Genomic DNA, 16,748 nt, shown 5'->3' on the forward strand with positions numbered 1-16,748 from the left:
TTTGACTTTGAGATTGCAAACTGATCAGTGCAGAAAATAATGTAAAAATGGGTCTTTCATACCTCAAAAAGCACCCAGAGGCATAAAATCTCCCTTAAACTGCATTTGAGCTGATTGATGGTAACCATAGCAACATCACTGTTTGGGGGATTCTTGTGGAAATAAGCAGCTTGCAGATGCACGTTCTCTCTTCGACTTCTCCTCCATTGCCGATGTGGCCAGACTCGGTCCGGCCCGCGTCGGTGCTCCAAGTTCTATTCTGGGGTGGGCTGGCTCTGCTTTCTCTTTTCCTAAACCCCCTCGCCATTGTGCAGAGCCTGGAATGAGCTCACTCAGCGCAGCACAAAGCCAGGCAGTGGTCAGGCCACCAAAACCCAAAACTTGCCCACTCAGCTCAGTTTACTTGTTTGCAGGTGATCGGAGAAGCTGCAGCAGCTCACCTTGGTGAGTTCGCTGCAGACAATGGTGTCATGTGAAGCCGCGCACTTCTACGTCGAGGAGTTATAAAAACAAACATGTTTGTCACAGATGACGTGCTTTTAGGCAGCTGTATTTTATTTTTGTAAATGACTATGCAGAAATCCACCCAGTCGTTGTGTCAGGAAACAGCTAAGCTTGATAACCAAGTGCCTTTTGCCATGACATCCCGAGTTCTTCTCATAGCTTTGACTATTATTAGTCTCTCATGGGTCAGTCTCATGATTTGACATGAACTGACTCGTCTTTTCTCTCCCCTGCAGGACGAAGAGAATGGAAATGGAAAGGGTAAGTCAACTAATTATTTTGCTAATTAAATTCAAACCAATTAAACCCACAAGACAGTGGGATCGTGATGATGTAATGAGCTGGGCCTCCTCTGCTCCCTGCTCATGTCACCTCCAGCCTGTAGCTTAAATGCACCACCTACTGGATGTTATGTGCAAGTGCAGCTGAAGCAGAAACTAAATCTACACTTGTTGACATCTGGCTAGAGCAGGGAGCTGCAACCTTTCAATACTGAAAGAGCAGCTTAGTAAGTTTGGCCCTGAAGTGCAAATCACATCGACAAATCCCTCAATGCAAAAACATACGAAAGAAGAAAAACAATCCCATTAATAAATAAAAAAAGAAACATTCCATTTCAGAAAGCAAAATTCAAAAAAATGTTCGGAATTTTAAAATGTAATGTTTTTTGCATTTCAGGACCCCCGTAATTTAGGCCTGTTTCTCACTGATTAAAACCTAGTAGGAGCTGCAAAATCCTATATTACCCTTTTGGAAATGTTGTTTTAGCATACATAAAAATAGAAATACACAGAGAAAATACATTTTCTCTAAATGTGAACTTGTTTTTTTACTTTTGACTGAGGCTTGCATGATTTCCTTTAAAAAAAAGACATTGGATTATCCCACTGAAGCTGATCTACTCCCAGAGAAAGTTTAAAACAAAGTGAGGTCAAAAAATCCTTTTCCCTAGTTAAAACTTATACTCTCTGTCCACTTGGACAATAAAATTGAAGCAGTCACCGTCACAATGGAAAAAACAAATCTAACAAAGTATAATATAAAAATGTCAATTTGTACAATGTACAATATGTACGGTGTACCAAGGAAGTGTGCAAATATGCAAAATAGGAAATATGCAAATATAAAAATGTCTGTAATTATATGCAGAGTGATATGTACATATATAAACATGTCAGATGTGCAAAAATAGCATGGAGGAAGAATACTTTAAGGATTCAGTAGAAATAGTAAATAAACAATTGATTTTCTTAGCAACTCTCTTCTGTGTAGCTAATAAACATTGTTAAACATCATAAAATACTACGAGCTCTAATTTTATACTAAAGTATTTGAAATCTGTGCAAAATGGTGGAAAACACACGGCCTCTTAATTTAGTGCAAAGTAAGCAGGGTTGTACAAACTTACTGTGCTAGGAACTAATCCAAATTAAATCAATGCTAAGTAATTTTTAAAAGTTAGGGCTACCATCATTTTATTTTTTCTTTAACCGGATAGTCACTATGGAAGAGTAAAAGAGCCTCATGTGACACCAGTGCCACAGGTTGCAGACCCCTGGACTAAAGCATGACCTCTGCAAGATTCAATCACAAATGGACAGTTTTCAATATAGATGTGAATAAACAAAAAACCACATTCCAGTTTGTTTGGGACCCAAATTTCCAATTTGCAGCCTCAAAAATAAACCTAAATATGTTGGTTACTTTAAATGACCTCACTTTGTCGTACACTTAACCTCACGCATCAAATTATGGATAATTTCCAAAACAAAAGTGACTTTTTGGCCTCTCATAGAGATATGTCAACATATTATTCAGAAAATTTAACAGAATAGATTTTTTAGAACAAATACATCCAAAAGTCAGCATTAACTATTGGATGTATTCAGCTTTTTTAACATCTTTAAGGGGAATTGTGACGTAAAATTTGGGAGCGTCTGGCAAAATTTAGCCAAATCCTAATAACAGTATTGTATGAGTCCATTATCGTTTGATTTTGGTCTGTGCAGAAACATTAGATGACCAACTGGTTTGTGTTTAGATACACTGTATACAATTTTGGTGTGAAGTTTCACAAAATTGGTATGGGGGTTATAGGGAAAAGACTCCAAATACTAAAAAAAAAAAAAAAAAAAAAAACCTCTTGTCGCTAAAAAATATTGAAACACACCTTGAATTTTTTTTCCTTATGCAGGATATCCGAAAGGTCACCTGGAGCCAATGGACACCATATTTGTGAAGAATGTGAGAGAAAAAGGCCCCGCCCACCAGGCAGGCTTGTGCACAGGTAGAGGAACAAACCACAAAGGCAGATCAACGTCACAATTTGCATTGGAAATCCGTAGGGAAGGGAAGCGACAGAGTGACGGACTATCACATCCATAAAGTCGGCTTACTAAAAGTTTAGGGAGATGAAACCTGTGTAAAACACCTGCACGCATTCAGAAGGTCACGTGCTTCCATGCAAATATGCAAACACGTATGTTACAGCTTGCATGCTGTTGCCACAAACAAACTCTGAACAGAGTTATCTAGATCTTTCTGTGGCGTCTTATCTTCCAGTGGAGTAGCCATTTTTTCTGCAGCTGTGCTTTGCAGACATTCCCTTCAGACCACAGATGAAGGGATTATAAAAGATTATGCCTTTTTTTTTAGTAAATTTTTGTTAAAAAGAAGAAAAATTAATTTAGGCTTCCTTATCCTGTTTCTCTGGATTTTTTCCGACATACAAAGACACCAAGAGCTCCATGTTTTGCTGGCATCATTTTGGATTTGTTGAAATTGGACACAGGAGACAGAATTATTTTTTTTCTTTTTTAGTTTCCCCTCAAGTTTTATATAAAAAGATCCACACTTTTATCAATAATGATGAATGTTGGGGTTATGATAATGAATAAATTTGCACCCTGCAGGGGATCGGCTGGTGAAGGTGAATGGAGAAAGTATTCTTGGAAAGACGTATTCGCAGGTGATCACCCTCATCCAGAACAGGTGAGATCTCCAGCAAGTTGCTTTGATTTATTAATACACAGATTTCCCTGCAGCACTGTGTGTTCCTCTCTTGAATGTTGCAACTGTTCCCCAATAATACATCAGGATAAGCAATTTCCAAGTTTGCAAACTTTAAAAGAAACAATGAGGCTAAATTGAGAGCAGAAAATAAGCTGCCCTTATGGGTAGAAGGTTTGATTTCACACATATTTCGATTGCAGTTCTTAATTAAAGACCCACTCACAATCAAAATGTGTTTTTGGTGTTTTTTACATGTTCTTTTGGCATTTTTGTGATGATGGAGGACATTTAAAAAGCTTTAGATTGCATTTTTGAATCAGGAGCAGACTAAAAAAAGCTGTTTGAAAATGCTTGTAGTAGTTACGTAACAAGCAGCAGGCCACAGCCTCTCTGTTCTGATCCGTTCTGATGCATCCACTTGCAGGCAAATGGATCCATGAACGTCTCCCTTTCCGTCAACTGAGCTGGTATCTGGCTCAGAACTGTACAGCTGGATCGCTCCAATATTGCTGCCGTTTTTTTTGTTCCTCTAATGTTTGGTTGGGGGTGTGAGAGGCTGTAAACTAGCAGGGGAGAGTGTAAGCAGATGGATGATGGGAAATGAGTAGAGGCTTATTTAAGCACAACTTGAGACAAATTTCTGATTGACTCCTGCTGCTCTGCAGAAATGTCCTAGAAAAATTGGATTTTCACAAAAACAGCATAATTAAGGTTAAAAGACCACTGGGAACGCTTTTAAAACAGTTCAAAAGATGATCGGAGTGGGAGTTTAAAAGACACAATGAAGTTAACTCGAGAGCAGAAAATAATCTGCCAGGTTGGATATAAATCTAAAGGCTTCGTTGACAGTTTGATTTCACAAATCTGCTGATTGTTGTTCTCACTAAAAGCAAGCAAAAGTACAAATTTAGTGCATTAAGTCAACATTTTTATTTGAATAAGCAATTTCCCATCATAACTGTATCTATTTTTAAATGTTATCTGTTGTTTTTTTTGTCCTCCCCTTCAGTGAGAGTGTGTTGGAGCTCTCCATAATGCCAAAAGACGAGGATGTGCTTCAATTGGTGAGTGGAAGGAATTTAATCCTTAATGTAAATATAACCCAGACATAACCGAAACTGATTTATGGGACATTTCAAGCCTTCCTTTCTTTTTTGTTTTGTTTTTTAATTCTAAAATGCACCCCATCATCATGGAAGAATGCTAAGATTTTTTTTTGGAATGACTGCACAGTGACTAATAAGCTTGCTGCTCTGTGTTTAAGCCATAAAATCCGTCAAAACTCAGCTAAATCTTGACTGTCGAGGTTTGAAAACAACAACTTCTCCTTTACACACACACACAGACACACACACACACACATCTCCACTGTAGAAAACATTTTTGTCGCTCCACAGGTTTCTAGTTTACATGCTCCAACTTGCATCGGTCGTTGCCCCTCCCGTTTATCCTGGAGCAACATTTCGACACTCAGAAAAGGTTTAGGTGACTCATCTTACACGTGCAGAACAACCATGTTCTCCATAAGAGGGGAGGGGCCCATTTTCCATTTGAGTATCCTGACTTTTTCTCTATAGCTCCTCCCCTTGCCGCTGCGCCTGTCTGCTGCATTCCTGACATGACATCAACAGCACTGCACCTCCTTCCCCACTCCCACTTGGTGAAGTTAGCCAAAAAATGAGAGGGAGGAGATCTTAAGAGGATCTCCGGCAGGAAAGAAGGAGTCAAAATAAATGAAAATAGGAGACTCTGAGCTGTTTCTGGAGGAGGAAGGTGGGGCTTAGGCTTTCGTTTGGGGGCATTGACACCAGAAGCGCTGGTGAGGATACATTTATTTGCATCTCTGTCTCAGTTCGTTTCCTACATGCTCTGGAGAAGCTTTGGAGTTTATTTTGACAGCCAGAAGAACGAGGTAAACTCTTAGAAATGTGTCACAGACTTTTTCGTAATGACAGCGACGTTTGGTTTGTTTTGCTTTTGTGTTCCACACGAAGCTTGAAGCGCAGCAATGTGGCCGAATGATCAGACGATTGGCATGTGGTTCTCTGAAAGCACAGTATCGATGTGACGTTTTTTCCAGAGACTTTTGCTGGATTTTGTTAGCCGGCAGAAATTGTGTTCAGAGCTGAAGCCCTCAGGAAAAACTGACCAAAGGAGATGAACTGGAAGATCCATGACTTCAAACTTCAGGGCAGGGAGCTGCTTTAAATGTCAAAGGAATGCAGAGCGAACACATTTGGACGCACTGGAAAAAATCTCTTTTTTTAAAGAACTTTAAAAATATTGGATCCATGATGTTTTTCCTGTGTTATAAGTGAAAAGAATCTGCCAAAGAAACTAGCAGAATTTGCCTTAAAATTTCCTGAAATAAATTGTTTAGTCCTTGTAAGCTAAATTAAATCAGAAAAGAACCTCTCATATTTAGTTATATTGCTTGGATAGTTGGATATATTAACCTCCTTAATGCATACATTTATTTCCAGCTATGAAAAAAGTCACTTATGTTTTTGGTTTCATCTAGATGCTAAATTAAGGTAATCTTGGAGCTGAAGTGGTTTGCTGCATATTTGTATCAACAGACATCAAAGGTCTAAGTCTTATAATAAGCGCGTGTTGTTAAAATAGTTTCATTTTGTTAAAATAGTTTTATTTCTTTAAAGTAGGTATATTTAAATACATGCATACATACTTATACTTTCTTCCCAAAACTATACTATTTTAAAAACTACCCAACAGTGGCTACTTCTAAAAAAATTAAAATTTGACAAAAGTACACAGTTTAGGATAAAGTTGTCAAAATTATATAAACTGTGAGTCAAAAAAAAAAACATGTTTCGTTAGAGATGCTATTAAAAAAAGGATGTTTGACTCAGGAAGTTGCATCTTTTAAAAAATATATTTAAACGATATAAACTTTACGAAAATAGGTAGTGATATTTTGCAGTTTGACCTCATCTGGTTTTCATTAACTTTTTCTTTAGGCGTACTCCCAGGATGCCTACCTGACCGGTAACGAACCCTACGCTGGGGGAGCGGAGCACCTTCCACCGCCGCCTCCCGTTTCTTACCCTCGCACCAAGACCACGTCCCTTGCTGGAGCCCCTCTGTCTGCCCCTATGGGGCAGAACCAGCTAGATAACTGGAGTCGCTGGCCAGGCTCTTCTGGTCCCTCATCCCCCTTGGATAACCTTTCTGCTGTGGGCAGCCCCGCTAGCTGGCAGGAGGGGCGGGCGGGTGAGCCAGGCGGCGTAGGTCACTGCAGTCCTGCTCACCGCACAGAGGAGATCCAGTACGGTATGACCAGCCAGCAGCCACAGGGTCAAATTAGAGGACGCTCCTACTCCTCTTCCTCCTCTTCAGGTCCTCTGTCGAGCCCACTACAAGTCCATCACCCAAACCACCACGGTGCAATGTCTGCACAGCAGCAGGGGTCCAGCTCTGCCTGGACCAGTCCACCCCTCTCCCAAACCAGCCAGAGCCACAATGATCGCTGCCAGCAGGCCCTTTCTGACTGGTACTACAACCAGCTGCCTGAGCGCCCCGGACGCAGCGTTCAGACCCGCCAGCGCAGCTACTCCCAGGACCGCCTGAGTGAATCCCGGAGGCAGCAGCAGCGGGCCGGCGGCTGGCCTCACAGCGCCTCACAGGACACTTTGTTCTTACTGCAGCAGTCAGGACCAGGAGTATCGACAGAACCGTATTGGTCCTATGGAGACTGGGAGGTGGGCCCGGGTAGGGGCCATCTGCCTTCTAACTACACTCGAACTCGCTCGGAGAATTTGCTCGCTCAGTACAACCACCACGGCCGCTCCCTGGAGATGTTGGACCGAACATCAGCAGGACTGATCTCGGCACGCTCCGATATTCCTCCGTGGTCGCAACCGCCCCACAGGACTGATGCCTATGTGAGACAGGGTGTCCATTTTAGTGGATCCCCTTCAGCTCCCCGACGCTCGCAGTCCAAACACCTCCCCCCAGCCCACGGTCAAGCCCAGATGAAGGCCCCGCAGGTCGCTTCTCAGACCAGGAGGCTTCAATCTGGCCAGAGCATGGATGAGCAGGTGGGCTACCGCAGCTACAGCCCCTCCTTTTACCGCAAGACCGGCCGCATCCTGCAGCAAGCTCACTCTTTCAGGGACCCCTCTTATTCCGGCCCCCACTTGAACTGGAACCCAGCACCAAAAACTAGCCCCCCCGAGGGATCATCTGCCGCCATCAGTGCCTCCACAGCATCACCCCTTGCCTTTGCCTCTCATGTACCCCAGGACAAGGCGTACCGGCCGACCAACCACGAGAGGGAACGAGGGGCAGCAGAGGGGCAAGGTGAGACTCAAACGCAGGAGGTGGTGCTGAGGCAGAAACCCCCAAACGGGCGACGACCCACGCGGCATCCCCACTACGCTCTACCTGTGGAAGGTCTGGAACCCTCCTTGTTTTCTCCTGACCCCAAAGACTCAACCCACGGTTCCTTTGGAGACCCGGCACCACGGAAGCCTAATGGCAACCTCGCACCCCTCACCGTGGAGGAAGACTCTCTGGCCTCCATTCCCTTCATAGGTAAGCTCTCCGTTGCCCATCCGCCCAGGGGACCTTTAATCTAAAGTGCTCCTTCTATTGAGGCACAACTAAAATAAATAGTAAACAAATGATTTAGATTGAGATTCTGGATGCTCTTGTGTGAGTTTATGAATGTTTGTGTTGTATAAAACAAAAACTTCCCCCATTTGTGATCGAAATGCAGAAACCCAACATGCTTTTACTCACAGCTTCCTTTAATTCTTGACTCAATGCTTTCACAACATTTTAATCGGCTAACTCATTGCTAAAACACAATCCCCTACTCTTGTTGTGAACGCTTTTCATCCACACCAGAGTGAAGGTGGCAAACATGCTGTCTGCTGTGGGTAGGAGGTGACGGATCATGTCTTAGCTTGCGTTGGGCTCAGTAAAGACTTCAGATGAAAGAGCCCGCAGGCTTCATTTTGGTTTCTGTCTTTTGACGTGGACAGCAGACGCTGGGTGGAACTAGCCAAATCATGTTGGTGAGGAGAGGAGGGCCGTCGCTGCTTCCCGTCACCCTGAACAAATCAGCTGACTCTGTCAGCATCTCTGACTATCAGAGTAGATCTTTGCCTCGTATCTTAACTAAATGAAACCACACAGTAAAGCGGCATGCTGAGACTTGTCTAATAGCCAAACTAAGCAGGTTCCTCCAAATAGAGAAACTCTGTCTTCCCAAATGTCAGACATGGCTTTTCTGTTTAATTCTTCACCCATCTTTTTATCTCTTGAGCACAGATCCAGATATGATCTGGTGTTGCTGGGGAACTTGCTGTGGCACAGGCTGAAGGTTTAACTGTGGTCTTTAAAAGACCAGATTTCTGGGGGATAGGGATTGGACCAGCATGCCGCACCTCAGGTCACATGTGTTGTTGTTTTTTGGCATTTTGTGTTAAAACATAACCGTGACTTACATTTTTATTAGCTTTTGTGTTTCAAAAAGAGATCCCAAATCAAAAAGTCAACAGTTTTGTACTTTTAAAATCAATTTGCCTTAATCTTTGGCTGCAGTTTTTCTGGATTAAATGCAGTTTAAAATAAGAGCTTCTATTCCCTCGGTAGTGTCTTGCAGGCATCAGCTCTACTTTCCTTTTTCCTTGTTATTTCTGCAAAATTCTTAAAAGATTTCCAATGTTTTCTGTTTCATTTATTTTGGTCTATGGTAGAAAATTTCTTAATTTAAAAGGAGTTAACAAGAACAGCCTTAAGACATCCCAAAATTATAACCCTAAAGGAATAACAGGGTCCAATCACTGCAAAAACTGCATCCTAAAAAAATAAAAAGACCTTTTTTTCAAGAAGAAATGGCTTATTTTCTTTGTTAAAGGTGAAATAATCATGATTTTTAAAATCAAAATATAAAATAATAAAAAAAAAATTCTTCAATTATGAATTCTTTTTAAGATAATGTTTCTTGCCCCATTGGCAGATTATTTTTTCTTATTTAAAAGAAAATATAAAGTTTTAAAAAATTATTTCTAGGAAAACTGCTCCGTGGCAATTGATTATTTTTTTTCCGTTTTGTTTGTCCTGTTTGTGTGTTTTATACTTTACTTTTGTCTATTTTTTTGTTTTTTTTTTTACTTTTTATTTTTACATTTTTGACCACTGGTAATTGCTGCTCCCCAAAATGAACAAACAAAGGGAAAACAAAGTCAGATTAACTTTAAAAGCCCTTTAAACTTTAAAACCTTAAAAAATTACTTTTTTCTTTTGTTCTCCAGAGTTAAAAATGTCCCAAATGTTTACTAATAGTAAGAATTTAATACCTTTAAAATTTAAATATGAAGTCCGTTTCTTGGTTCTTTTAAAATAATTTGATTTAAAGTTTGATGATATATAATAGTTATAAATAAAAGGTTGAATCGTTTTAATTTTTTTTAGCCATCAGCATTCTGACTCATCTGAAGCTTAAACTGTTTTCTCCTCTCCACATATGATCCGCCCGGCTTCATTTGTGAGGAAATTTTAAATGTAGTAACCCGAGGACAGTATCCGTCTCACTTCGGCTAACCTGTGAGTCTTTTGCATCAGATTGGTTGTTGGATAGAGTGGCCTTCTCCCCTCTGCTGGTCCGTCTCCTGCCTCCCTCGTTCTGATCTATAAATGAAGGCCTTTGTTACACACTCCTCGGCTGTTTCTGGGCTGCACCATCAACATGCGGAGTCCTCGTCTCAGAGTGGGATGTTGTGTTCAGATATGATCAGGACTGGAAAACGTAAAGGAGGAGAAGGTTTTGATTTGAGCAGGGTTTTGTGGTGGCATCTGCAGCAGCTGGAGGGACTTCTGGAAGATAAACTCTTTTCTGGGTGGTGGTTTGCTGCCCTCTGCTGTTTCTCAAACCTGCTTAATCCTGTCAGTTTCAGGTCCCACTCCTATCATCTTTTATTTGTAAAAGTGCTCCCAGTGGTCTTTTAATTATCATTATGTCGTTTTTCGCCAAAACCCAAAAACTTGTGTCATTTTCTGGGACATAGTTTCTGCAGAGCGGCAGGAGTTCATTAGAAAGTAGTCGTTGAGTCGTTTTGGAGGATTAAGCCTGTGCTCATTTACATTTACGGGATCAAAAAAATGGCGAGCAATATCGGAGCTATCCACCCATACAGTTTTAAACCAGATGCCAGCTTAGAGACATACACAGATCTATTTTTTTAGCAAGTGGGGGCATCAGAATGGAGTGGAGCAGGGAGCTTGTGGCTTGCTGTTGGAAGTCGTACGTCACACTTAAAAGCTTTTTCAAATGGCAATTTTGTGTCTGCTACCGATTTACAAGGATTTGAAGAAAGAAACACTCAGAAATGCAATTTTAAGATGAATTTTTCTAATACATGTCCTCCATCATTAGAAAAAATGCCACAAAGACATGATAAAAACACCAAAAAATACCATTTTGATCAGATTGGATCTTCAAAAAAGATTGTAATCCTTTGTATCGGTCGGGAAGTGTAAGTTTGTGTGTGAATGCGCTGTTGTTTCACATCCCTCTGCATCTGAAAGTGTCCAACACTCACAGCCCGATGAACTTTTTAATGTTATTTTTGTTTTTGTCTCGTTGAGCACAGAGGGTTTAATTCACTGCAGGAGTATCAATCTGGACAAATACTTCCCTTGAATGTTCAGGAGCCGTGTGATTTTTTTTTGTTTTTTTTTTTCTCCTGCTCGGATCAGATCGTTCACATGAGCTGATCTAATAAAGAACTGAAACCTGGAGCCAGTTAGTGTCACAAACCCCCCGTTTGCTTTGAAGTAGCTTTTCTTATGGCAACAGACGGCGCAGGTACTGCTGTTTTCACGATTTTCCACAGGTTTATTTGACTTTTTTTTAATCTCTTTATCCATTCGAGTTTCTTTAGTCTTTTGAAACTTTCAGAGGATGTTTGTTTTCCTTTTATGTTCAGATCTGCTTTAGTTTGAGACCTCAGTCGTGATTCTCCTGTTTGGTGTCTGATGATAACTCTGCTGATGTCCCTTAAACCTCTCCTGTCCTGGCCTTCTCGCCATCTAACCCCCTTTTTTCTTCTTCCTTCCTGTTCCTCTAACATCTAACCTTTTCCCTCTATCCTCCTCCCTCCTTCCCACCCCTCCATCCTTGCCTCCACCCTCCCACAGACGAGCCGACAAGCCCCGGCGCCGATTTGCGCGCCCGACACGTTCCGGCGTCCTCCGTGGTATCCAGCGGCATCAGTTCAGCGCCCGCCGTGGGCACCAGCCCCGCCTCCCCCACCTTCACGTTCCCCCTCACTAGGCTCTTCTCACACGACTACAGTGAGTTGCCCCCTCCTCCCCCGTTTACCCCTCCGTTCCTCACCACTGCACGCAACAGAAATTACATTTCTGTTTTTTAAATCCTTCTTTATTATTCTCTGAGGCACTACACTGCGAAAACTAAGTCTTAAGAAAGTAAAAAGGCCCTTGTTTGAGGAGAAAATGTCTTGTTGTTTTTTTTTGCAATTTAGATAATATTAAGAAAGTTTTTTAAAAGCAAAATAAACATAAACAAAAATAGGAATTCTTGCTGTGTAGGAAGATTGTTTTTCTTTTTTGGGGGGTTTTTAAAGTAAATCTGTAAATGGGGTCAGAAGAATTTGTGTTATTTCTAAGGAGCCTGTTTTTGCAGTGATTTTTACAACTTTAACTGGGATCTTATTGTGAAATTTTTTTCATAATTGATCCTTTTACAGCAAAAATGCTGTGAAATTCTCAAAAAAAAAGAGAGAGAAAAGAGAAGACTGAAGGATTTTCTATATTATGCATGCTTGTTTGCATGCTGGAATTTTTTTAGGTGCATGCTTATCACGAATCTTAATTTATCTTCCAATCTGGACCTATCTTATGTTGCATGCTGATTTTGTTTAAATGCACTGGCGAGGGTCATTCTGGATTCACGTGCATGCTGACAAACAAACCTCCGGAGAAACTTACATCAGCACGCCCGCACCCCCTCCATGCAGCTCAAGCCCCTGCCCCTCCACCATCCCCGCCACACCACCCTTTCCCCCACCGATTTAAACCTCCGCCAGCTTCCTCCCTCCCTGTCCCCGTCTCCTAACCGACCACGGCTCATCCGGACGTTTGGCATCACATCATCACTCTGTCTTTCTGTCTCTTTTCTTTCTTAATCTTTGTTTCACCCGAACCTTTCAACGAGCAGGCAGTACTAAATCCAGTCGCCGTTCCTCCTATGTTCTAGCCATCACCAGCGAGCGCTCCAAGTCATGTGACGAAGGTCTCAACAAGTTCAAGGATGAAGGACGAGGCCTGTGAGTCCCCCTGAGCCAAGACAAGTTTTTTATGTTCACTAAGACATGGTGTTTACTAATCCTCTTATTTTGCTTTCTATGCAGACGACTACCAAAAAGAGTGAAGAGTTTCTTTGCAGACGGGGTGAGTCCCTCTAAAAACCTCAAGAAACATCACTTTGATTTGTTTTGTACGAATTTGATTAAAAATAGAAAAATCAAATGCAGTGATTAAAGCATAAACTTTGTTTGTTTTAAAAAACCTAAATGTAATGTCACCGATTTCCCAAAGTAAAACCCTAATAAATATGAACATTTTATAGAGATTATTTATGAATCTATTGTGTTCTGAAGATGAAAACTTGGATGGTTTATAAGAAAAATCCTTCAAACGCAATGCATTGTGGTCTATTTTTACCAATCTAGTGATCATCAATGCACACTGGTTTTTCGCAGAGACTTCTGGGAGATTTCTAGGGATTTTGGCACGGTGGGTTGTGTCTGAATGCCTTCCCTTCTCAGAAATTTCCCAGAAGTCTCTGCAGAAAAAACAATGACCATCGATTATTACTAAAATTGAGAATATAGACCACAATGCATTCCGTTTGAATGATTTTTCTTGTGAAAAAAATGTATATATTTTTTTTTGTTTTATCTATTTTCCAAGTTTTCTTCATTAGGATACAATGGATTCATAAATAGCCTTTCTAAAATGTTCATATATATTAGGTTTTTACTAAAGCAAATGGGTGACGTCATTTTACCATTTTACTGCATTGAATTTCAGGGCGCCAGATAGTCCCACACCAAAGAGTCTCTACAGCTTCTTTCATTTAAATAGAATTTCTTTTAAGTGTTTCTGTTTAATAAAACATAACGTGGTCAGATCTGCTTTTTTACAGCTCACCAACTAGCTGTGTTTGTGAATTTTGTTTTAAACTCCAAACAACAAAAACTGTGGCTCTAAACTGAAACCTGTTGGACCCTCAGTCTCCAGACAGCATCAGGACAGCAGAGGAGATTCGCTCCAAGCGTCACTCCACCTCGGAGCTGGGAAACATCACCTACAGCGATGTGTGGCGGCAAGGATGGCTGCACTTCAAGCAGATCGTCACAGAGAAGGGGAAGGTGAGCGGTCTGATGCAGCAAAGTCACAGGGGAGAAAGTCTGCTTCGGGATTTGCTCACATCCTGTCTCTGTCTTCTGCAGAAGGTGGGCAGCGGCATGCGACCGTGGAAGAGGGTCTTTTTGGTGCTCCGCTCCCATTCGCTGTTCCTCTACAAGGACAAGCGGGAGGCCGTGCTCCGTGGAGCTATCCTGGGCAGCACGGCTGAAGACGAGCAGCCCATCAACATCAGGGGCTGCCTGGTGGACATCGCGTACTGCGAGACCAGGCGGAAGCACGCCCTGCGACTCACCACCCAGGACTTCTGCGAGTACCTGCTGCAGGCGGAGGACCGGGACGACATGCTGGAGTGGATCAGCGTCATCAGGGAGAGCAGTAAGATGGACAACGAGGTCAGAGAGCTCACTTTTATCTGTCCTGTTCAAGCTTATTTCAAAATGTGCTGGTTATTACAGGAATCTCACACCAAAACAAAACAAATGTTTGTGTTTACTGCCTTCAGGAGCTCGGCATTTCCAGACAGGCCCTCATTAATAAGAAGCTCAACGACTACAGAAAACAAAGGTAACATACCTGAAGGCTTTTGTGTCAATTAACTCGAGTTCAAACCTTTTTCACAAATGGCATCCTGAAAATAAGTTTAAAAATATAGAATACAAGATGTTTTTCCGTCTTTATAAGTGAAAAATCTGCCAGTATACCCTGTAGAATCTGTCTTGGTAAGATTTTTTAAAATAAGCTGTAGTGTCCGGTCCTTTGTAGACAAAATGAAATCCTAAAATTAAAATCTCAAATTGGAAATTTGTCTTACAATGAGCTAGTTTTCCTTAAAAAAAAGTAGGTGAATGCATTCACACACATTCCCCTCCAAATATATATAATTTCCACAGTACACCATTTGTAGACCACGACCACCAATAAGACTAAAATGAAACATTTTAAGATACAGAATTTTACATAAATGTATGTAAAATGATGACTTTCACACTTCTGTCCTGCTGTTATTTCATTCTGTTATGAGTTAAATAAATCCTCTGCTTACAAATGTCATGTAAAGTGAAAAAAAACTTTAAAAAACTCTTAATACTGACAAAAACAAGTTTTCAAGATCAAATGACTTAAGATATTCAAGATTTTGGGTCTTAAAACAAGTTACTATTAAGTTAATTTTGTCTTATATCAGTTTTAAAATATTTACCGGTAAACTAGAAACTAGAGAAAAATATTTGAGAATATTTTGTGTTTTTGCAGTGAATGTTGTTCAGTGACCGATCGGCTGTGATGGGAACTACTAATCCTCTTGTGATGCATGATATTGATCGATTGGTTGATTGATTTATTGATCCAAGTGTCAGACAGCAGTGGTGTGCAGCCCACATAGACCTCTATAAAGCAGTGCAACAATTACATCATCCGATTGGTTTTTAATGTTTTCTAAACGAACTTAAGCAAAAACTACATTTCAGGAAATGTGAAATGAGAAAAAAAAAATTGGATTATTGCTAATAAATTAAATCAGATTGAAAATAATTATTATGAAACAAACCCCACAACACAAAGAAAAGTCACCTCATATTTAGTTCTTAAAAGGTGACTTTAAAGGTGGTTCGAATGACTCAAACCTTTTTGACGGAAAAGTCATCCTCCCGTCCTGTGCTCTCCTCTTCTTCTTTTATCTCTCAGTTATTGTTATTAAGATTTTAAGGCAAAACCATTTCCTGCTAATGAGATTAAAATGTAACCATGACCCACCTCAGATCAACTCTGGGACTGATGCACTGCAAACAGGCCCCTTAGAAATAAGTCAAAGATTCTTACCTTTGTGGCAGATTTCTTTTAATAAGCAAACATAAATAAATAACTCTAACACTAAGACATGTTTTCTCAAATTATATTGTTTTTTTTCCCTGAAAATAAGACATTTTTTCTTGATACTAAGGACTTTTTTCAGATTCAGTTTAGAAGTGAAGGGCAAACTTTGCCAACAATAACTGAAGGTTAACTGTCTATCCATTTTTTGCTTTTATCCCTCAAGTCCAGCATCGAGCAAGCCAGATTCCTCTCCCCGGATGTCCCGCATGAAGCCTCCCTTTATGCTGAACAAGACGGAGAATGCATCTGGGGCACCGCGCTCCCCAAAGCCAGAGGGCAAAGGTTGGTGTCGCAGAAAAGGAGGAGTTATTCTGGGAGCTGCTGCTGCTGAACCGCGTGCGCCAGCGCTGCAGCTGGAGTTCTGTCAGGCTCGCCTTTCAGGGTCACAACGAAGACATTCAGCCACTAGATCCAGAAATGTTTGACGGTTGGACCCAAAAACTGACCGACATGCATTTCCTAACAGCTATTGATAGAAAGATTTTAACTTTTTTCTGTTTTAGTTTCAAATTCAATTTAGAATTTTGTTTTTATCCTAATTCAGTAAATGTTATGTTCTGCAGCAGTCTTGAAATTTTTGCAATTCTTCTTTCCTCCTGCAAGTGAAAAATTTGTTTATGTCACAAACTCAAAAATTCACGAAAATTTACACGCACCTTTACCCAGTGAAAATGAATTTTGGGCATAGTGAACCACCCCCCCTTCAAAAAAATGATGACATCACAGAAGGAGAAACCATAAAAAAATTTATGGCTGCTATGGAGATAAAACCAGCAGGAAAGCTCCCATTTATGAGTGTATTTTTCATGAATTTGCTCTGACCAGTGTGGCAGAGGCAGAAGGGGAGAGTGAAGGGCCTGAAGCAGTTGTCAGCCAGCGAGGCCGTGATAAAGGGCGGCGGCGAGGGCAGAGGCCAGATGTGCCTGTGGGACATA

The 16,748-nt window shown here is 41.1% G+C and overlaps 1 protein-coding gene across 14 annotated transcripts in view; it reads left to right on the forward strand.

The window, feature by feature from the left end:
• The window catches only part of arhgap23a (Rho GTPase activating protein 23a), a 65,415-nt gene that overhangs the window by 39,190 nt on the left and 9,477 nt on the right, over positions 1-16,748 (forward strand). For 9 of the 14 annotated variants that reach the window (XR_013657815.1, XR_013657814.1, XM_023957403.2 and 6 more), the window contains 12 exons: positions 741-765; positions 2,699-2,791; positions 3,417-3,495; positions 4,526-4,580; positions 6,498-8,073; positions 11,686-11,841; positions 12,728-12,836; positions 12,921-12,960; positions 13,806-13,943; positions 14,025-14,333; positions 14,444-14,505; positions 15,977-16,095. Coding sequence is in view for 12 of the 14 variants with exons in the window: in XM_023957403.2 (XP_023813171.1) it covers positions 741-765; positions 2,699-2,791; positions 3,417-3,495; positions 4,526-4,580; positions 6,498-8,073; positions 11,686-11,841; positions 12,728-12,836; positions 12,921-12,960; positions 13,806-13,943; positions 14,025-14,333; positions 14,444-14,505; positions 15,977-16,095 (2,761 nt within the window). In the remaining 2 variants the exon portion in view is untranslated. Of the gene's footprint in view, positions 1-740; positions 766-2,698; positions 2,792-3,416; positions 3,496-4,525; positions 4,581-5,272; positions 5,429-6,497; positions 8,074-11,685; positions 11,842-12,727; positions 12,837-12,920; positions 12,961-13,805; positions 13,944-14,024; positions 14,334-14,443; positions 14,506-15,976; positions 16,096-16,748 lie in introns of those variants that run through there. The other 5 variants (XM_078951810.1, XM_023957402.2, XM_023957398.2 and 2 more) reach the window with 4 other exon arrangements.

This window comes from Oryzias latipes, chromosome 8, assembly GCF_053564925.1.
Source record: "Oryzias latipes strain Hd-rR chromosome 8, Olatipes_Hd-rR_3.1".
NCBI classification, from domain to species: domain Eukaryota; kingdom Metazoa; phylum Chordata; class Actinopteri; order Beloniformes; family Adrianichthyidae; genus Oryzias; species Oryzias latipes.